Source organism: Aulostomus chinensis, chromosome 11 (assembly GCF_037954235.1).
Source record: "Aulostomus chinensis isolate RoL2024-O1b breed Wild chromosome 11, RoL_Achi_v1.0, whole genome shotgun sequence".
Classification (NCBI taxonomy): domain Eukaryota; kingdom Metazoa; phylum Chordata; class Actinopteri; order Syngnathiformes; family Aulostomidae; genus Aulostomus; species Aulostomus chinensis.
This window is the reverse complement of record NC_141330.1, coordinates 26,160,310-26,183,227: the sequence shown is the minus strand read 5'-3', so window position 1 is coordinate 26,183,227 and position 22,918 is coordinate 26,160,310. Positions and strand designations below refer to the sequence as shown.

The 22,918-nt window shown below is 46.9% G+C and overlaps 2 protein-coding genes across 3 annotated transcripts in view; both read right to left on the bottom strand.

Annotated features, from left to right (window-relative positions):
• Positions 1-1,493: 1,493 nt before the first annotated feature.
• On the bottom strand, positions 1,494-7,379 carry tent5aa (terminal nucleotidyltransferase 5Aa). 2 transcript variants are annotated; one of them, XR_015118607.1, is made up of 3 exons: positions 6,077-7,379; positions 4,408-5,635; positions 1,494-2,317 (listed from the first exon to the last, which is right to left on the bottom strand). XR_015118607.1 is itself a non-coding variant. In XM_086219222.1 (2 exons), the coding sequence occupies exons 1-2, from the start codon at positions 6,503-6,505 to the stop codon at positions 4,856-4,858; spliced, it is 1,209 nt and encodes a 402-aa protein (XP_086075348.1). In that variant the 5' UTR covers positions 6,506-7,379; the 3' UTR covers positions 3,482-4,855. The 2 variants fall into 2 exon arrangements, 1 of the variants encoding a protein (XP_086075348.1); XM_086219222.1 differs by lacking the exon at positions 1,494-2,317 and having other exon boundaries at positions 3,482-5,635.
• Positions 7,380-15,178: 7,799 nt separating this feature from the next.
• The window catches only part of ibtk (inhibitor of Bruton agammaglobulinemia tyrosine kinase), a 31,292-nt gene continuing 23,552 nt past the window's right edge, over positions 15,179-22,918 (bottom strand). Inside the window, exons 27-28 of the mRNA XM_086219220.1 lie at positions 17,170-17,302; positions 15,179-16,769 (exon numbers count right to left, since the gene is read on the bottom strand). Of these exons, the coding sequence (XP_086075346.1) occupies positions 16,644-16,769; positions 17,170-17,302 (259 nt within the window). The 3' untranslated portion in view covers positions 15,179-16,643. The remainder of the gene's footprint in view (positions 16,770-17,169; positions 17,303-22,918) is intronic.

The window sequence follows — 22,918 nt, the reverse complement described above, 5'->3', positions numbered from 1 at the left end:
GCCACATTTATTCTGTGGCGTTTCGCAGGAAGACGCGTCACCATTTTAAACTCTCGGTCCTGATGACGGTCTGTGTTTGACTGAAACGTTGCTAGGAGAGTAAAGCAGGGAAAAGCGAGTGTTTCGAGATTTTATCTTCTTTGAGGAAACTATTATTTTTCACCAATCCATCCCTCCCTCCATGTTCCCCCTCTTCTCCTGTTCAGGGTGGTGGGGGTGGAGCCTCTCCCAGCAGCCTTCCCCCTGGACAGGTCACCAGTCCATGGCAGGGCCAACACATAGAGACAGACAACCATTGGCTCTCCCAGCCACGCCTACGGTCAATTTAGAGTCTGGATTAACCTGGTCCCTCTTGATGTCTTTGGACTGTGGAGGAAGCTGGAGTACCAGAGAGAAGCCAGCAGGAACAGGGAGAACATGGAGACTCACCCAGAAAGACCCCGTGCCCTTTGAGACACACTGTTTGTGAAAACGGGCTATACAAATAAAATTTCCTTGCCATGCTGCAGCCGGGGCTCCACCCACAACCTTCCTGCTGGGGGGCCACAGTGAGGACCACTGCTCCACCGTGCCGGCCCGTCACAGGGCCATCAGGAGCAGTTAGGAGCTCAGTATCTTGCTGGAGTGAGGATCGAACCCACGACTCTTCAGTTTGTAGACGGCCACTCTGCCTCTGAGCCATGCCGCCCCTTATGATTGTTCACATTCACTTAAAAGCACTTTTGTAAATGACGGCCTACATCCTCCGAAAGCGAAACTTTGAAGATTTCCTCCTGTGGAAACACACTCTGTGCTGCAGACTCAGTTCTTTGGGATGCCCTCCATTGTGAGTTAAAGCAGGTACAGAGTGTGTTTGGTGATTACTGCGGTGGTTTCCGGGTTGTTGGGTGTGTATTTGCAGAGACAGAGGGGGGGTGCAGGAATCCTACCCACCGCTGCCTCCAACCCACTGAAGAATTCCTCAGTACTTTATTACCAAGAAGGTTCGCTGCTGATTTTAAATTTTATGTATATGTGTTGCAGAAACGGTTGCGAGACGGGCAGAGGTCATGGGCTGGTCCGGGTGGAAGGATCTCAGAGACATCCTACAGAGGAAATTCCACATCTCAACCTCTGGTGACTTCTCCTCCGCTGACACGAGATGGATTGTTTGGGGTTTTTAACTTGGATACCGCGGAGAGAATGAGGGAAAACCTTTTATGAAGTGTGGGCTACAACAATGACCCAGTCACTGCTGAGAGGTCAGGTTAGTAATGCAGTGGAACCACAGTCGTCAAGTCTTGTGCTATTTTAGGACCCTTATTAAGTAAATTGTTTGTTGTTGTTGCCTTTTTGTTGCTGAAAAGTTCAGAATGGGAATATTTAGAGAGAAACCAAGCTGAGAGACTTGAGGGATCGACTGACGACAAATGAGCAGTTTCCCAAGTTCCTGTCTAGACCAGACCACATATCCAGAGCAGTAAACTTGATTTAGGTTCAGACATACATAAAATAAGACATAAATCTGGTTTTCAGATATTTTATTGTTGAAAACATCTTTAACCTTTTGACCCATTGGACACATGACATAACATAGCAAAAAAGCTATTGAGAACATATCCTTTGAAGCCCGATCACAGATTCAAAAGCACTGCAACACCTGCAGCATCTGATACATTTATAAAAATAACAATCATAAAAAATATACATACCAGACAAGGATCTTTTTTCTTTCTTTTTTTTTTCAAAGTGTGATTTGTAAAAGAGACTGCATCGACAGACATTTGAGATGACACGTACGAGACAATGCAGTAACCCACAATCTCTAACAGATAGGCACAATCACTACTTGACAGGCAGACTGGAGCTAGCTAGCTAGTCGGCTGTTTAAACGTCACTCGGTATAAAAGGCAATACATTGCCTGCACAATCCAAAGGATAGCATCAACAAGGACAGTCACGGAGAAACAAGTGAGCAGAGCTGTTGTGGATTATGAGAATTCTGCCAGAACGCGGATGAGAAGGAAAAGCCTGTTACTGAGTTGCTGCTGGTCTCGTGGGCCTAACCTTCCTGTGTAAAATCACCACTTCCTGTCTCTATCTACCGTCAGGAAAGGTCGCAGTATAGTTTGCAAGGATTAAGTGAACTGGCAAAGCTGAAGAATGTAATCATATATGTACAAAGTTCTTTCAAAACGATGTGGAACGAAGCATAAAAACATACATAAGCAACAACCTCCCAGTTGTCCTGAAGCTGGTGTGAATGCATGCCATTTTCTTCTGTTTCCATGCTTTCTTTCAAACAATCAGATGGTTCAGTCAGCGTGTTTTGGTCTTCCTAAAAGAAAAAAGAAGAGCTGCAGCACTGTCCATTACGTTGTGGTCTACCTTAACCCAGACAGTTTGTACAGTAACGCGTGGTAGCCCTAGAGAGATAAACCCCATCACCAGCTGCACCCATCTCTCCAGACTGACTCCCTCCTGCCTCTCAAACACCACAATTCCTCTCCTCTCGCCCTTCTCACACTGTCTCCTTTCCTGTCGTCTACATCAACACAGCATCTTTGTCTCACATCGACAAATGGCCTCATTAAATAAACGTTAGGGCTATCACCAAAATGTTTGGCACAGCATTTTTCCGAAGCCTGAACAGAGCGTCGACTGCAGACCCCTACTTAGTTCAAGCTCTTCAGCAGCAGCTGAGGAATTCCCTGTCAGGGTGCTACAGCAAATAGAATCTCATCATCCGAGGTGTCTCTGCAAATATTCTCCCAGCAGGAAGCAAAGGAGCACACACCAGCCGTCTGTCCCACTCTCTGACTGCAGTTTTCACCCCTGGTCTCTCGCTCTCGGCCTCTCCAGCTCCACCAAGGAGGCTGTTCGTTTGTTTGTCTGTCAGCGGGAGATATCTATATCTATATCTATATCTATATAGATATCTATATCTATATCTATATAGATAGATATCTATATAGATATCTATATCTATATCTATATCTATATAGATAGATATCTATATAGATATCTATATAGATATCTATATCTATATCTATATCTATATAGATAGATATCTATATAGATATCTATATAGATAGATATAGATATCTATATCTATATCTATCTATATCTATCTATATAGATATAGATAGATATAGATTGATATAGATATAGATATCTATATCGATATCTATCGATATAGATATAGATATCTATATAGATAGATATCTATATAGATATCTATCTATATCTATATCTATCTATATCTATCTATATCTATCTATATAGATATAGATAGATATAGATATAGATATCTATATCTATATCTATATAGATATAGATATCTATATCTATATCTATCTATATCTATCTATATAGATATAGATAGATATAGATTGATATCGATATAGATATCTATATCTATATCGATATCTATCTATATAGATATAGATATCTATATAGATATATATCTATATAGATATCTATCTATATCTATATCTATCTATATCTATCTATATCTATCTATATAGATATAGATATGTATATGTATAAAACTTACTGAAGTGGTGGAGCCAAGGAAGAACCCTACACTAGAGATTTAGCTCTGATTAATTCCCCACTGTAGAGCGCTAATATTCCGAATGTGTAGGACTGAACTCAGATCAGCCTTGGAAGAGTCTTGTCAACCTTTTTCTTTCCCCGGTGAGAGACAGAGACGCATCTTTTTTACAAAATAAAACATGAACTCTTACACGAGTGAAAGTTTTCTGCGCCTGCGATGACGAAACCTGCATCACTCGGGGTCATCGTCCAGGTCCAGAGGCCGACTCTGACGTGGGGTTTATAAATCCGATCTGACTGACTGATGTGCGGTGGAACAGCAGGTGGAACTCATTTCAAGCGTATCAACAAGAAAAATCTCACATTAGGCTGCTACTTCCCTGCAAACAAACAAGTGGTGTTCTTTTCCTCCAGATGTACACAAACACTGACTGTGCATGAGTTCTTCTATACATTCACAAGCCTCTGGGGTGCTACTGTCTTGTGTGCCTGACTATAAACAAGAGTCACAAAAAATCATATGGCCTGCTTATTCTCTTCCCTGCCCACTCAGAGGCAATAGGCACTTAAAACACTTGTTGACATACACAAATAGACAGAGTTTCATACTCTATTTGCCCCATAAAAACTGGGTTTTAATGCATCAAAAATCTTTGGTCTGTAAACAACCATGTTTATACCCAAATGCAAGCAGGAGATGCTGGTTTGTTATCCAAACAGTTTAACATCTATCATCTCCCCTCAGACATAAAGCAGAGTTTAGGATGCTCTCTTTAAAGCCGTGCACACCTTTGATATTCACCCAGAGTGTGTGTGTGTGTGTGTGTGTGTCTGTGTGTGCGTGTGTGTAGGAGGGGGGGGGCTACACACCCTTGAAAGCTGGGCTGGAGCAGCTGTCCACAGGGGCCTGTTAGGCCTGCTGATACAATGAGCTGTGCTAGGATTCAGTCTGTCTTGGTCGGTTTGGGTCACAGCTCTCTGCAGCCTTGCAATCGTGGACTTCACACATTTGCACCGAGCCCAAAAAAAAAAAAAAGAGTCTTTACCAAACCTGGTTTGGCCACGGCAGGATCAGGTGGGGTTGGCATTTCAAGAATTGTGAGATCACACTGAAATATGTGCTTGAAGTGAGAGCCAACTGTTGGTTATTATCATTCATACTCAACGTATGAACACAAACACAAGCTTTGATGCAAAACATTAAAAAGAGGACTCCTTTTCCTGTTAGCTGTCAAACACTGGGCAGGTTTGAGGCGGCCACTGTGCCGCTCGCTCCTGTTCTAACAAATCTCCCGCGCCTCCTATCCTCAGGGCTGGCTCAGTTGCAGGGCAGCCAGGTGGAGTAGGCAGGCTGCTGACAAGCAAACACGGGCTGGACCTGTGCTATGTAGTAGTTACTGAAGTTGCAATCTGCCACGTAAGGAGCAGGCTGGTAGTAGCAGGTGACGTTAGCCACGTTGGGGATGACGTTCTGCTCAGCAAGCACACGCACTGCCAGCATGGCGATGAGCCCTAAAGTCTGCCGCCTCTCGTGTCCCATTAGACACACGGTGCTCTCGTTGACCACCCCGTGGAGCGTCATCAGGTAGTCGTACTTGCGGTCCTCCAGGCCCACAAAGTGGTTTTGAAGGTAGGACTCCAGCTTGCGCTGCTGCTCTCCGATGTCAGGGAAGTCAATGAAGAAGCGTGAACACATGTAACGCTGCAGGGACTTCATCTCTGACTCGGACGCCGCCCTGAAACCCCTCACCAGCAGGTGACAGTACTTCAGCAGTCCTCCACCTCGGATCTCCTCCGGGTTCCGGGTGCAGATGATCTTGTGACGTAGGTGGTCCAGGGCCTCGCCGAAGTCCCCGTACACGCTCTCACCCATGATGGTGGGGTGGAAGGTCTCAGCCATGGGGTTCTCGGAGCACTCGTAGAACAGCAGCAGGGAGTCCAGCTTGATCTGAAACGAGTCCACGCTGAACTCAAACTGCCGCCGTAGAGAGTCAACAAACTTCAGCTCCACGTTCTTCCCCCGGTTGTTGGAGAGGGAGATGAGGCTCCAGCGGTCTGAGTCGTTACACACCTTCACCATCTTCTGCACATAGGCCTCCTGTGTGTGTGTGTGTGTGTGTGTGTGTGTTGGTCAGAGAGGGAGAGAGAGACAGAAAGAACATTTAGATGAAACAATAATTCATGATCCGCTTCTTGCACCTGCATCTTTAGGCCTGGTCTGCATCAGCAGCCCCACCAGGGCTCAGGTCCCGGCTCCTGACAGGTGCCTCTGTTTAAGGCTCAGGTCCCATTAATACTACTGACCCCAATAAGAAAGACCGCAAGAACCTGCTGGGATATGAGATGGAGGTGACTGAGCTCAGGATCCTTTCCAAATGGGTTTAACTCAATCCTCTTAGGCAAAAAACCCAGCGTTTACTATCACTAAACTAATCTAATTGCTCATTAATTTATGCACAAATCAGCAGAAGTGCAATTAAACTCCTGCAACAAGTGAAGACATGCAGAACAGAGGGAGATGGGAGTGAACGCCGCCTACCTTCAGTGTTAGCGGGGTAATTTTCTCTTTATTCACACAGTCGGGTAAAAAGTCCAGGAGACAGTCCAACACTATGTCCTTCACAGTCTGGAAATCACTTTCACCTTTCATATCTGCGCAAAATATCAGGTCCAGGTCCTTAAAGCCCAGGCCGCTGTCCTCGTGCAGTATGTGGCTGGCTGCCGAGCCGTTTAACCGGACGTCCCGGACGTGAATCTGTTTCTCCTCCATCCGACTGCGCACCACTTTGACGATCTGCCGCGGCTGCATCTCCAGCGTGGGGAAGTTCCCGCGGCCGTGGATGGGGATGGTCTCCGTCAGGATGGCGTCCAGCCGCTGCACTTGTTCCCAGCTGAGGACGCTGACGCTGCCGCCGCCTTCCGTGTCAGAGACCAGGCTGGCGGTGGAGCTGCTGTCGTCCTCTGACATGGTGGTGCGTTCGTTCCAAAAACCCAAAACAACAAGAAGAAGAAGAACAACAAAACGATCTAACCGAAGGAGTAAAGCGTGTGTTCAGGGTTCAGGAGCTCGGCTGGGACTTCATCCACATCGATGTTCTCAGTGCGCGACCGCGAACAGAAGTAAAGAAAAGAAAAATGAAAACACCCGAAACAAGAAGTGACAGTTTGCAGTGGCGCAGCCGCGGAGGAGAGAGAAGCGCAACTTTCCCCTCTCTTCCTCTCAGCTTTTAAAACATTCGCTCCGGTGCTGCCGTCACTGCGTCCGAGCGCTGCGCATCACAGTCTTTGAAGGTCGCTGGTGATCCAGGAGGGGGTTTGCTTTTCCGGCTGTGACTCCGTCGCCCGAAGGCACGCCTCTGATTTGATGAATTTGCATGAACACGCTGTTTCTCCAGCTCCTGGCTCCGTCCTGCCTCCGCCGATCAGCCCCTCGCAGGAATCTGGTGGACTTCTACGCGCGACACTAGCACTGTTGCCAAGAAACATCCCCCTTTAAATGCAACTTATAGGAGAGATGCAAGTCCCCCCCCCTCCCCTCCCCCGCCCCCTTCCTCAAGTCCCTCCAGTTCAACACATCGCTCCCACTCGTGTCGGAGTTAACCGTTACCTGCCCACTCGATAGGCCGCGCACTTCTGCGCCAGTCGGGTCTGGAGTCGGGAGATGTCGGCGGCGCGTCACCCCGCCCCCTCTGACAGCCCGCGGATCAGAACTCGCAGGACTCGAAACACACTTCGAACGCCTGCGGTGCGCATTTGACACCGTTACGCTCCGTTCAAGATGGCTCCTCACGACACGCGCTCGCAGCCCCCTCGCCTGCGACCGAAGTGAAGGAGAGCGACCGGAGGAGGAGAAGAATCTCCTCCCGTGAGAGGCCGACTCCACACCAGGAGCCCCGACGGCTCACTGACGCAGCCACACCGCCCTCTGTAGGCGGCTGAAGGCCCCAACCACGCAGACCAGGGATCCATCAAATGTGTATGATCAGGTCGAGGCAGTCGCCAAGGAAACAGACAGGAGATATTTTTAATGTCGTCAGCCTGCTACCCCCAGACCACTAAAACCCTCAGCTCAGTCTGCAGCCCCCCAACCTCTGACCAGCTGAAACCCCCACCCAGGGTTTGGGATCCTGTCAGTTCTTATCTTTATGACGTCTGTGCAGCTATTGATCGATCCTGGTCCTCTCCAGGCTCCAGTGGGCTCTGGGTGAATGAGAGGGGGGTGGGAGGGTGGGTCGGTGGGGGGCTCAAGGGTCGGAAAGCCTAGACTGAGATCCGGAGGTGAGGGAGGTGCAGCGGCCCCGTCAAGGCTGAGGAGGCTCATTAGGCAGCGTAAAGCCCTACGTCACTGCTGCCGCAAAGATCTGTAAACCCCGATGATCCCATTTGCTCTATTGCACTGTCTTAACTCTGCAACCCCCCCCCCCCCCACACACACACACACACACGTTGCAGCTTTTACAGTGAATACTGAATAAAGGGTCCGTAAATAGAAATAGATAAGAAAAGAAAGAGCGGGCTTTTACTGTTTTAATTCGCCTTTTTTATTTAAATTGTTCCTTCAGAGGATTTCAAAAGAATAAAATCCGACTTTATTTTCATCCTTGCCTTTGACGTTGTCGGACAGGTTGATCAGAGGTCTTTGAAATGGAATTCCACATCTGGAAATGTACATGGAACTATTAATCAGTTACAATGGAGCAGCAGCAGCTCCGCCAATGTGTTTCCCAGGTGTGGACGGATCGCTGCTATGGATTGGCGCGAGTCCCTCGGCGATGCATGCGGCAGCTGCTGAGCTAAATCAAAGCACTTGTCAGAGGAAACAGCAGGTAAATGCTTGCACGGCGCGTCCCGGGGAGAGCCGCCGGTGAGCTGTTCGGTGTAAATACGTCTTTGCACTTCGTGGGTCACCGCCACGCCGCGGCTGATTCATCGCTTATTAACACCAGGACGTTTACCCTGTCCAAAAAGAGTAAAAGGAAGCAGGAATGAAAAGGAAACAATGCACAGGTTCCCCCCGGGGGCTGCTGATGTCTTTCCCTGTCATCAGATGGGCTTGTAGTCAGGGTCTTTAAAAGCCATCTTTCCACCCATAGTTTTCTCAGTCTGGAGGCCGCGATGTTTCAGGATAAGACTTCTTGTTCTATTTTTCATAAAGAAAATCTTTTCCTGTCACTTAAAGAATTCGCGTCTGGGGTCCTCGAGGCATCCTCTGGACAGGTCAGTCCAGTCAAAACAGGAGAAAAGAGACACCTGTTTTTTTGGTTTGGTTCGGTTTGGTTCTGTTATGGTGTTTTCCTCGCCATCTATCTGTCCGCATGAGTTGGATTTATCTGCGGTGACGCAGAACCTCTCTGCGGAGACTCGTCAGTCTTCCTGTAGTCGCTGTGGGCGGAGAGGCCTGCGCCGTCGGCGAGCCTCATCTCACTCCACGCTGATTATTACTTTCATTGCATTTTTTAAAATCAGCACTAAAAGAAGACTGATTTATGATGAGCAGCTTTTGTGTCACGTGTCACCTGTTGATGCCACACCTGTTCCATGTCGTCACTTGGATCCCGCTGGGTCATCCAGAACCAGGACCACACGGGACGCTCAAGCCAGCTGCTGTGTTGTTCTTTGACTGATGAAAGAATCCATATTCGTTTGAACACCTCTGACTCTGGAGGTTCCACAGATACCTCGGTTTGAGGATCGAGGCCCAGGTGCTGGTTCCACAGTGGGGGCAGGGTTCACCCTGGAAGGGTCACCAGTCCGTCACGGGGCCATCAGGAGAAATCAGGGGTTCAGTGTCTTGCTCAAGGACTCGTGGACATGGTCACCGGGGGAGTGAGGATCGAACCAGCGACCCTTTGGTCGCTAGATGACCACGCCACCTCTGAGCCATGCTGCCCCACATCATTATTATTATCATTGTTATTATTGGATATTTGACAGTTCAATATGGCTGCCGTTCCTCACTGGAACGCTAACTGAGCGGCGGTGGTTGCGGTGATTTTGTGTGTTGGAGCTGATCTCCTGGAGGATGTTCTCACGACACCGGCCAATGAGGTGGTCTGGCACATGTCAGGGGAACCTGGTGCCACCCTGTCTCCACCCACGATTGTGTTCTGTTTCACGCTGATGAGGACGCCTTTGGTTTTTGGTGATGTGTTAAACCACCGGGAGGCTTTGATGTCCATCTTGATTTTGACTGACCTGAGATCAGCGGCAACCCTGATGCTGCTGTGGGAGTTGGAAGCCAAGAGCGCTTGTTGTGCGATGTTAGGACCTGTGTGGTCACACAGTGACTGGCTGGCTGTGTGTTCTAAATGTTCTGTGTGTGTGTGTGTGTGTGTGTGTGTGTGTGTGTGTGTGTGTGTGTGTGTGTGTGTGTGTGTGTGTGTGTGTGTGTGTGTGTGTGTGTGTGTGCTGGATAGCTTTGCCGGTGAGCTACTGAGGAGCAACGGACTTTGAATCTTCCCTGTGCTGGTGGCACCACTGCTGCTGCTTGAGAAAATCTGACAGCTAGAAAACAAAGATGCAGTCATGGTCGTCTCCTCATCCTCAGAGATAACTAGATTTCCAGGACGGTCACATCAGTGTACCCAGGCTGTCAGAGAGATATTCCCGCTGCAGACGGCACAGTTAGTTTTGGGTGCAGATCAGAGACGCCAGACCCTGAGATGGGATTCCCAGCACCGCTCAAAGTGCCTCTGACCCCCAGTGACAAAGCGCTGGAGAATCGTTCTGCTGTCAAGGAAATGTTGCGTGGGGTTGAAGTGGAGAGAAGAAGCAGAAGCAATCACTGGTGTGGAGAGGATTCCTCTCTTTCAGCTCGGCCCGATGCCAGAGGGACTGGTGTGTGGTACTTTTGGTTTCGAATAATTCTGGGAGGTCACAGACGGGGTCGGCGCACGAGGAAACAGTGAGGCCCATCTTACCTAATCAGCCTCATTATAGGGTCTTTCAGCGCCTGCCAGTCCTGGGACGCTGCGTGCTGCTAAACCACTTGAGGGACTGATAGATGCTACAGACACACTGGGATGTGGGTACTGGAGGGAGTCAACTGTCAACCTGCATTCACTGCATCCACCTTGATCCAGCAGCCTCTCGCTCACCTGGACGTCACCCTGACGGCTGACGGCCGACGGAAAACATCCACATCAAGCAGCTTGAAAGTTTTCTAATGGTTATAACGGCACCGAGCGTCCTTCAGGGGCGTGGCCATGCACTGCACATCTTGGCAGTCGTCAGTGGCGCCTTGGAATATCATTGCTCATCACAGCCATTGGACGGGAAACAGGAATAGTTTGATAATAGGCTTATTTGCTGAGAGTTGTCAGATTGCTAAATACAAAGCCTCAGCAGCCAGTTAGATAGCTTAGCAAGGAATAAAGAGAGCAGCCAGTGAGAAACCCAGACAACCAGAACTGCTCCTCCGTGATGCACGCCTGCCACTGTCACCTTCACCTTTGACCATCAGTCACTCCTAATCTGAAGAAATTCCCTCAAGGACTTAGATGCATGGTCGCAGTGACATCTGACCACCAAAGCCCTTTGAAATTCTTTCAGGAATGTCCTTCTTTCTGATCCATGATACAGCAGCGAACACGGAGGCGGGCGAGCAGCGTCAGGCGAGTTTGGCTCAACTGTGGGTGAATACAGAGCACAATAATAATCCAAGTGGTCATGACGATGCATCTCCCTGCCCAACTCATTTGACCCTGATACATTTTTGCCATTATATACATACATATATATATATATATATATACATATACATATATATACATATGTATGTATATATATACATACATATATATGTATGTATGTATGTATGTATGTATGTATGTATATATATACATATATATATGTATGTATGTATGTATGTATATATATACATACATATGTATGTGTATATATATACATACATATATATGTATATACATACACATATATGTATGTATATACATACATACATATATATGTATGTATATGTATATATACATACATACATATGTATGTATATATATACATACATATGTATATATATATATACATACATACATATACACACACATATATATATATATATATATTTTTTTTTTTTTTTTTGGTGAAAGTGTGTTTGCCACTCAGCTGCCGAGCGGTGAGGCCACCACGCTGACAGCACGAGGAGCACGGTGCCTCTGAACTCTGGCCTGCACGTTCTGGCCGCTCTCCCAGAGTGAAACACTTCCTGAGGTCTTAATGATCTTTGGGAAGGTGCCAGCTCGTGACGGCCATGGAGAGGTCAGGTAATCCACAGCTAACTGGCTCCATTTCCACTAAATAGGATTGAAAGGGCTAGTCAAATCTCTACCCCCCCCCCCCCCACACACACACACACACACACACCCACACCACCTCCTCCACCGTCCGACTGAGTAACTAAGCAGCCGGAAGACTCTTTGAGCCACAGGTCAGCATTCAAGCTGCGGCGGCGGCGGCGTATAAATAACTCTTGAGCAACTCTTAAGGTAGAACAGGATAAAGGCGGCGTATTTGCCGTCATTGCTGCTTATGACTTCCTGCTCAAGCTCTGTTAGGGGATTCATATTCTTAGATTATCTTCTTACTGTTCACCGCAACTTCTCCCTGGACATAAACAGCAGCGGAGGAGGAGGGTGGAGGTTTTTAGTTATCAGAACAGTTCAGTTTAGTTAGAATCCTGCTACTAAAGTAACAGGAGCGATGAGTCCTACGTCCTGAGAATAAGTGACTGCAGTCTGGCCCTCTCGTCTTGGACTACGTGGGTTTAGAAAAGTCTGAGCGCTCGGTGCCTTGGAGGAAGCTGCACCTGACTTGTATTTGTTCAGCAGAATATTTGACAAATATGCAAGGTTTCCTCAGGTGTGTTTTTACAAGTGGATTTTACAAGTTCATCATGACCAGTCAACACAGTCTTCATTGCTCCGCCTACTCTCGGGGATGCAACCTTTTTAGATACCTGTTGAACTGAATGAGTGTAGCTGGTTTGCTTTGATTGGTTCTAAGGCATCAAATGACTTCGTGAAGACTGAAACTGTTGTGTGTCTAACAAGAGATTTGACAGGAACCAAGAAGAAAAACCAGGAGGAACCAAAACAAAGCACCGCGAGGAACTAGGAAGGAACATGAGAAGGAACTAAGAGGAAACACCAGGAGGAACCAAGCAGAAACACCAGGAGGAACCAAAACAAAGCGCCATGAGGAACCAGGAAGAAACATTAGAAGGAACTAAGAGGAAACAACAGGAGGAACTAAGAGGAAACACCAGGAGGAACCAAAGAACATCAGGAGGAACCAAAGAGAAAAACCAGAAGGAGCCAGGAAGAAACAAGGAGGAGGAACCAAGCAGAAACACCAGGAGGAACAAAAGAACATCAAGGGGGAACCAAGGAAAAACATCAGGAGGAACCAAGCAGAAACCCAAATCTTTTCCCTATGTTTGTATTTGAGAATCAAAACCACAATTTAATCTCTTTGACCACCAATCTCACACACACACACACACTCCAATTTATAGCTCATCACCTCGCTGCACACCCCCTTTCCCATTCACACACACACACACACACACACCAAAGCTCTCTCGGGGGTGACTTGTGCTCGTCGGGTGACGCCAGGTCAGCTGGTCCTGCTGCCCCTCAGATCCGGTTTCTTTTCCAGTTCAGATGCGATCACATGACAGGGTCTGTTGTGGTGAGGCTGGAGTCACACATCAGTGGTGCTGTTTGTTCAAACAAGTTAAGTTTTCACTTCTTGCAACATTTGACTGCTGTCAAGTCAGAAAAGGGCAGTTAATTTGAGATGGTTGTAGTTGCTGAGCTGTAAAACTCATAAATGCCCAAGTTTACTTACCGCAGTGATCCAGAGTCCCATGGCAGTGCTGAAGAAGTACCTCAACCCTGCGGCGTTCTGGTAACTCAATGAATTCAAATAATAAAACTAGCTTAAAGTGACAATGTTTGTGCTGCGTACGCAGTTTGGAAAGTGTGAATTTGCCCAGCAGCAGTATCATTCCCGAGTCCTGCACGACAAGGGTGGTGTGGGCCTCTGAATTGGTTGATCAGGTCCCAATGTGACTCTGGACTAAGTTGTGTCATCGATCGGGAGTCCTGTGAGCTCCATAAACAATCAGAGCTGTGCATGACATCACATCTGCTTCAATTTCTTCCCCTCCTGTTTTGTTTTTTTAGTCAAAGCCTTCAGAATTAATTGTAAGAGCTTCAGTTTACACGCATTTGTCTCTGTTGGTGGCACAGCAGCTGAGGCCACTTGACAAAGTCTCCGTCCTCGTGCCTCCACACAGTTTAGCCCACCCGTCCACGGCTGTCTGCGTCTGGCCTCAGGAGTTCTCTGGGTTCCTGCCTCCACTTCGCTACAAAGTGAGCTGAAATGTGAGGTGACAGATATCTGACAGCTGAAGATGACAAATAACTCATCTCAGAAACTAAATACTTCATATTTCAGTTAAACTAATATTTCTATTAGACTCTTTCCATGGCATACTGGACTGGAATCTTTAGCATAAAAGAAGTTTGAGAGCTACTTAAGTCATTTACAGTCATTAAACTCTGATGAATAATCTAACGAGAGATGACATCGGGCTGGACGAGGCGTGCTCTCACATTGCTCGTTGCGCTTGAACCTGGCACGATCCAGAGAGCCGAGTGAGCTGGGAGGTTCTCCTCAGTGTCTAAAACGTCCTCTTTTTCTCCACAAACAAATTAATCCTGAAGTTGGAGGACGGCTCTATGACTTTCCCATCTGCCTGTCCTCCGCCATCTCTCCACAGGAGGACCTCATCCTCGCCGCGCCCTTCCCTATCGAGGCTTCCAGGGCTGGAGCACCCTTTGAGGATGCGGAGGTCACGTCCTGAGGGGAGAGATATGAGCACTCCAGGCTTCTGGGGAGTTTCAAACCTCCTTTGACTGGAGACTTTTATGAATCCTGACCACACTTACAATCAAAAATAAAGGATCCCCACCAGAGCTGTACTCTTGCCAGTTAAAACCATGTGTCTCCAGATATTACATTTTTCTGCTAAAATATTCTCATGATTAATGTTCCTTTATTATTAAATTTCCTGCTTCTTAGGCTAAAAAAAATCCATTAAAAATCCCACTGGATTAGCTAAAAACAGGGCGGTTTTTCCAAGCTTATTTCAAGTTTGACAGAACATCTGTGCTCACGATGGAAAAGAAAATTCAGTTAACATAATAAACGTCAAGAACATCGTCTGCAGATGAGCAACCCAGACCTGCGCATCGTCTCACCGTGACGTGAAGAGGTTTCAATTTGTGACACCGCCGCTCCAGCTAATAGCTCCTAATGCGTGCTTAATATTTCCCTCACGAGCCGCATCCCCCTGACTTCCGATGGGATACTCAACCTGCAATTACGGCCAATAAAATCCCTAAATTGCTGCACTGTGTTCGGATCAGGGTCGTCGCTGTTAATCAGAGGCTAAGATGTGATAATGGCGGTTTGCTAATGCAGGGCGCCGGCATGTCAGGCGACAGGAAGATGAAATGTTATCTTTATTAGAAGCGCTGAGAGCCACGGTGTTCTGTCAAGGAACCGGGCATCTTCAATAAAATATAAAGCGAGGGAACAACTGAGAACACGAACTCATTAATGAGATGCGGGCGAGGTCGTCGCACAGGTGAAATACTTTATTGCATGCCATTGTCACATGGTCACTCTCTCATACACAGACGCACAATCATGAGAACATTACCTGGTCCAAAACATGGGTACCTACGAAGCTTAAACTGGCTCCAAAAAAAAATAAATATAAAAGAGAGAGACAGATGAGGAAAGGAAATAATTAGAAATACTAATAGCTGCTGTATCGGTGCGAGGTTCGACAAAGGCACACAACCTCCCTCAAACAGGACCGAGGCCAGGCCACACAATCAGAGCTGAAGTCTGACACATACACACTTTTATTCGTTCGGCTACGCCCCTGCTGCCGCCAGTGACGCAGCAACACACTGAGCCCAACAACCACGGAGGCTGATGAAGACCGGGAGGAGGAAAAAGAAATTAAACAAACTTCCTTGGTGAATGGCTCATGTTGAAGTGACGACGCTCTGCCACTCCTACTCTCTTGATCACAGCGACGCTCACATGCAGTCAATAGTCCACTGTTATTCACTTTCTGCTGGTAAATCCTAATAGAATTTTATTAATAGATCCGTTCACATGCAGCCATGTAAATCCAGACCAGTTGGGCCCATCACTAAACAGAGGGCGGAACCAAAGTTCATGGCCTCTGTTTCCCTCCAGTCCAGTTGACAGGAGGGAAACCATCAGGCCAGACAGCTGCATTCATATTGGCAAAGAACGCAATGCTAAGTGTTGTTCTACCGTCTGCTTAGTTCATTATGTCGCATTCATTTAATGGTTAATCCGACTTTAAGTGTACTTTATGGAATTAGCTGAATTGTAGCAGTCTCCATAGTAGCATCAAGCTAGCGCACTCACACAGGCACCTCGCAACCTCCAATCCAGGCGCTTGAGCTGGGTACAGGTTCAACCAGTGCTCCTAAGACCAGACGAACATCAGCGGATCACACGTCTTCATTGGAAAATTCTAAATTTGGAAAAAGGCAAAATAGCAAATACCCAACCAGGATATGTTGGTTATATAACCCTGATCAAATGTGAAATATTAGCATTTTTGGAATAAAAGTAGAATATTATTTTGCATGTAAACGTAGCCACTGAGAGCCTCTAATAGACAGACACACAGGCCCAGCAGGTGATTCCTTGGACCCATTTTGTGGCTTTGACATCTCCATTTCCTTTCATTTCTTTGGCAACTTCACGCGATAAATCATGTTTACACTGGAACTGTGAAGCCATGCGAGATAACGCCATCTGAAGGGAAAAAAAATAAAATCAACCTACAAAAGTAGCTTTAAACGCCTCTTCAGCACCGCTTTCAGCTGTTATGAACTCTCTCAGGTTAAACAAGCAGCATCAAATGAACGCAACACTGCAGAAACTCTACGAGTCCAGATGGACCGATGAAGCTCCGGAGGGTTTGGGGGCGAAGTGACAACTTTGAGGGGGTGTAGCTGCTGCGCTGTTCACCATCAGTGTTTGTTCCAGGTCGGGGGTGCCATGGGGCCTCTGGAGGACCTCTCCACCACGATCAGCTCGTCAGGGTTATCGCACGCCTCGTAGTGAAGGAGAAGGTCTTGGATAGCCCGCTCTTCAATCTACACCGACAGAGAGAAACGAGTAAAGGAGACTAAATTAGGGATTCTGTGGGCAACAAAACCACATTCTATTTGAGGTTGAAAGGAGAAAATGCTGACACTAGTAAGAGCTTGATGATAATAAGAGTGTTTTACATGATGGCGACCAGAAACCCCGACGGAAAAAAAAAGAGCTTTAGGAAGGCGTTGACAGAAGTCTGGCGGTGGCTGGAAGACGTCACAAGCAGGATCCTCATTGCTTAGCAGCACAGTACAGAGTGATGTTCATTTCATTAACCTCCTGCCAGATGGGGGGCGAGAGAGGCCTCGTCCGCCACTCTCACAAGCTGTACCTTCAGTTACGATTGTGTGTGTGTGTGTGTGTGTGTGTGTGTGTGTAAGCACAGACAAGAAGTGTTACCTGGATGAGCGCCAGCGGCTTCTCTCGGCTGCGGATCAGGGCCGCTTCTTGTTGCTTCTCCTCCTCCACGATGGAAGCAAAGGTCACCAGAGACGGGAGGGGAGGGCTGCCCACTGCTCCTAGCACCCAGGGTCTGAGGGGGGAGACAGGTGACACAGAGAGAGAGAGAGAGAGAGAGGTGAGGGGATGGGTCTCGTGGGCTCAGGGAGTGAGACAGCACCTCTGAGTCAGCCAGAACTGACAAGCTGCTGTTTGTGAATGGCCAACATCAGAGCATTCAGACCCAGGTTATACATTCAACATGTCTGTTATTGTGTCTGGACACCGTCAGAAGCTTCGGAGCCTGTCAGCTCCACACGACGGCCGCATCTTTTTATTCTCATCGATGAGGAGCGAGCGTATGCAGCCGCCTCAATGAAAACCATTGTAGCCAGCATCTTTTTCTTAGTGGCCACTCGACTGTTTGCAACTGAATGTTTGTGAAGAGAGGCTCTGCTGAACCAATCATAGAAGAGAGGCAGCAGACAGATTCACCAGCACCGATCATCATCTCCCTGGGAAAGGGCTGATGCTCCAGGAGCCCAGAAGAGAGGAGCGCCTGGTGCAGGATGAAGATCCAGGACAGAAGGTAAAGAAGATGCCTGTTCCTGGACTAACAGCTCAGGAGCAGAAGTGCTGTAGGTAGTTTGACCTCAAGGGAAGGAGCACACAGCTGACGATGAGCTACAGAGGCCCTGTGCACACCTGCTATGATGGCTGACCACTTGTGATCGGATCACTCAGGATGGGGCTGAATGCAGGTGTGCACAGGTGCTGAGTTTCTGAACTGATGGCTGCAGTTAGCCGTCAGTCACCTTTAGCTTTGAGCTAAATATACACGATACATGACTGGCTCGTTCTGCATTCAGGAGTCACAAAGAGTATCACTCGAAGGATTGGTTAGAATCTCTGAGTCGGAAAGTCCTATTCCAGGATTTCCCAAGAAGATCTGGTCTGATATGCTGGTACACAGTTGCCCAGTGGCCACTGCACTCGTGCTATTGGTAGCAAACCAGTGTGTCTACTGGACATCCGAACGGCAACATCAACTCATTCAACCAATGACATATAAGGTGGATGGTCATATTTCACAGAGTCAGACAAAAGCACTGGATAGTGACACTATTACTACTACTAATACTATAATACTACTACTACTACTACTATAATAATACTACTACTACTACGACTATACTACTACTAATAATAATGATAATTGTAATAATAATGATAATCATAGTAACAATGATAATCCAGATTTATGCAGTGCATTTCAAAGATTAGGAGGGACAGGTGGACCCCCGTAGAAGGGATAGGTGGACCGCTGTAGGAGGGACAGGTGGACCTCCGGATGAGGGACAGGTGAACCCCTGTAGCAGGCACGGGTGGACCCCTGGATGAGGGACAGGTGGATCCCTGTAGCAGGGACAGGTGGACCCCTGTAGCAGGGACAGGTGGACCCCTGTAGCAGGGACAGGTGGACTCTGTAGCAGGGACAGGTGGACCCCTGTAGCAGGGACAGGTGGATCCCTGTAGCAGGGACAGGTGGACCCCTGTAGCAGGGACAGGTGGACCCCTGTAGCAGGGACAGGTGGACTCTGTAGCAGGGACAGGTGGACCCCTGTAGCAGGGACAGGTGGATCCCTGTAGCAGGGACAGATGGACTCTGTAGCAGGGACAGGTGGACCCCTGTAGCAGGGACTATCTGCACCATGGGACACTCACGCTGCTGACAGGCAGACTAATCAGACGTGCTAGCGAGGTGCTATCACAGCATACAGGCACCCCTGTGGTTTTCTCTGCCATGACTTAGTTAAGTTAATTAGTTTATTTTAATTAACAGACAGCATGTTGACATGAGGCTATTTCTGCTAACAACCATGAGACTAGCTGTCCACCTTGACTCAGGTCTCAGGTCACCTGTCAGCTGTTTGGCGAGTGAGGAAGTTTATCTCAACCTCAAGCGTGTCTCTACATGACAGCTGAAGATTGCGTGTGTCAGTGTGCGTTTTGTTACATTAGAGGGACTTGATAGCAGCTTGTTGTCAGGTGGAATTTCCTGTTGGGGGGATGTGGGCTTGGTTGCCGGTGGTAACAGACACTCAGTGCTCGCCACGAGGCGTCTGATGACGTGTGTCCATCTTCACCTTGCCTTGCTATGATTTGCATATCCTGTGTAACGCGTCCTCGCCCAGATAGTCGCGCTTGTGCTACTGTGTACAACACCTGCGTGACAGCAGACCGAGCAAAGCGCTGCAAAACTAAAATCAGGTTCATTTCTTTCCCGCTCCGATGTGATGCCTTGAAAAATGCCTGCATTGCCCCAGCCCTTCAGATCGGGTCAGGACACCGCGTGTATGCCAGGTGCTGGATTAGAGGGTAACGGATTATCACTCTCATAGAAAAGCTTTAATGTGGAACTCCTCATTCCGACGATGAAGCCTCGCCTCCTTTTGTGTAACATGTTTGTTGGTTCAACAGTCCACAAAAAACTGTTTGACCCAGTCAGCACTTCCTTTTCCATAAAATAAAGACCGATCCATTTCATAATCCCTCTGACCCTAACAGCATGCTGACACTTCAACAAAAAAGGGGAATTAAAAATAAAAACAGAAGAGGTCAAACTGTCTGAATTGTTAACTTGTTGAAGAAAGAAGAGGCACAGGGGTTTGGGGGCGTCAGCTCCACTTCACACTGACAGTTTCTGTTTTCACGATGCAGAGCAACGAGGCACATTTAGTCATTGAGACCAACTTAATACTAAACACAATTTTGTCCAGTACACTAAGGGGTCCCTGCTCCATCCCTCCACCAGAAAGGGGGTCTTGGGCCTGAAGACCCCTGATCTAGAAGTTACTGCTTTTACCCTAAAAATACAAATCCAACATGTAATTGGACAGAAAAAACTAACATTTCAGAAAATATATGATGAATTAGCACATTGAAATTAACTGATTTTTTTTTTTTTTTTTTTTAATTTTTACAGCAAATGCTCAGTTTAATTACACTGCTGTACCTCTGCTATATTTACCATCAATGACCAGTGGAGTGTGTTTTTAGCACCACCCAGTTTTAGGCTGAGTTTGCTTTGCTGGACTTTAGTGTTCTCAGAATTAAAGCAGTTTCAAAATAGGCTGCCTCCACCGCGGGGTAGAGGGGGCCATCAGGTTCAGGTTCATCCTTTTTCAACAAAAACAGTCAAGCGGGACATTGGAGGGTCACCCACTCATCAAAAGACTGCTGATCAGTCCGTCAGTGGGTTTGGAGGATACGTGTGCGTGTGTGTGTTGACGTCTCAACAGACCACAGATCTTTGAATAGATTCCTCAACAGTGTAAGAGTGAGTGGGTTGATTCACCCTGCTGCTGCACAGACTATTCCCCACTTAATTCACAGTTTCGATTTTTAAATAGATATGACGAGTCAGAAGCACCAGAAGTTACTCATAAATGTCCCAAAGTGGATCCTGAGTGGGCACCAGCCCTCATTGTTGTACCGTCATGTTTCCAGGGCGAGAATAGGACAAGGCGCACTCATGGCTGGCGAGACTAAAGGTGAGACACTCCAAAACATCCCCGCAGCCACTCACCACATCAAGCTCTCCTACAACTAAATCAATTGATTATTAAATAGTCTTTATCTGTCTCTGTTATTGGAAATAATGAAATGCTGATGACATGACCTCCTTGCAAGTCTACCACGTCACCACGGACAGCGCCATCAAGAGGACTCCCAAAACTTCCTCCCTAGAAACAGACCAAGCCAAAGCAATTCACCGGTGAAGAACAGAAATGATGGGGGGGGGGAAATTATATTTATATATATATAAAAAAAAATCAACCTTCACCTGCGTAATATGCCACACGAACAAAGTCTGCGGGTTTTCAAATAAAAGACTTCACGTTGTATTGAATTCAAACAAAATCAAAGCACAACAAATGTGCAAAGAAATAAAAGTTTTGAGTAATGATGTGCAAAAAAAACAACCACCCTTGAAGATACGACATGTGCCTAAAGGAGTGAATGACTCAGACATGAAGAAGATGTAGGAAGATGTCAGTCTTAATGTGTGACTTATTTGTGGTTTCATTTAAGGACAACGTGCCTTCTGACACATCCATGTGACATCACGATATGACAGGAAGTGCACCTGAGGCATTGTGGTTGCTATGTGACAGCAACAACAGCTTTGTAACCACGGTGGAAAATGCAGACATCGACTTCATGCAAATGAATGCCACCTTTGACCGCAAAGTGGATGTACTGAGTGAGCAGTGCCGTTGTTTTAACTCAGACGAAGAAGATGGCGGCCAAAGCGTCGTTTTGTATAAAACTGCTAAATAATGAATAATGGTGATTATTCTATGAGGCCAGGGAGTTCAGCCGCCTGGAGAGGAGATACAGTTGAATGAATGGGGAGGGACAAACACAGTTTCTTCTTATTGTTTGTCAGCACTTATCTTTAAGTTAAAGTACTGATGTTTATTTTTTACTATTTAATTTTGGTCTTAATCAAAATGGTCACGCATAGCAATATTAAAAGAATGTGTTCTAGTTCATCGTTTCAGAAATCAGCCTTCTGAGTACCTTTACATGGTCATGGTCCAAAATTGGAACACAACGAACCTAGAAAGGCTTTACTTTCAGTCCAGCTCAAAAATTCACTACATCGGTTGCAAACATCAGAAACCGGTGACTTTTTTCTACTTTAAAAATCGGTGTCGGGCTGCATATTCTCTCTGTTCTTCCTATAAAAGGTTGAAAGGTAACATTCGTGTTGAAGAAAAAAACAACCACCTCAAGCAAGAAGTAAGAATGACAAATGAACTATATAAAACAGAGGGATGTGGTTAGTCTATCGATGGAGTTGTCCAAATACTGTGACATAAAAATAGTTTTGTTAGAAAACTCAACCCATGAGCAGCGTTTTTACTGCCGTTTATCTCAGGTGCTGGGGAGCACTCCATCCCAGTGCTCCCCAGCACGCTGCCAGTGCTTCTCTGCCAGCGAAGGTCACTATGTAGACACAGGCCCTCATTCAAGTTCTAAATCTTCCTCACATAAGCTTAGAAACAGATCCTTGTTCTACTTTTACCTCAGTGCTGTATTGGATGCCGTGGATCACAAAATATTGCTGGAGAGAGCAGGACTGATGGGAGAAGCCCGGAGCCTTTTTAAATCACGGGAACAGGACAAGAACGGCTTTGGTTCAACTATTTGAGAGTTCAGGTATAACAAACAGCTCTGTTTCAATATCACTGCAAGGTAGATGATGCTCAACTTTCCACATTACTTTGTCCTGGGCGACTTCCATCCTGCTGAGTAACCGATTTAAAGCACCGAACCCAGGACTGGAGCATTGTAGGAGGGTGACAAACCTGAGTAACATGAGCGTTAATCTTTCCTCACATTGAATTAAATCATCAGGGACGACTGAGATTTGGGCGTAGTCAGTGACGGCAGTAAACGACAACCTCCAGACATCTAACGGGCTCCTCAAAACAGAGTTCTGAGTGAATGCTGAGGAACCGCCAAGGTTTCTTGCGAGCGCTACCGTGTTGTGTAAATCGAAGAGCAGACCTAACACCTCGTTAGCTTCTGATACTGTGTGAATCTAGTTTTGTTTTAGGTTTTTATCTTGATTTTTTCCTGCTCGTAAAAGTCTATACAGTCACTTTTTCAATGTAATTCAAGACTTTGTTCTCAATTG

Excerpts from the sequence above, each read along its gene's own strand:
- tent5aa (XM_086219222.1), bottom strand. The coding sequence starts at position 6,505 with ATGTCAGAGGACGACAGCAGCTCCACCGCCAGCCTGGTCTCTGACACG. Across the intron at positions 5,636-6,076 it reads TTACCCCGCTAACACTGAAG|GAGGCCTATGTGCAGAAGAT; the intron begins GTAGGCGGCGTT and ends ACACACACACAG.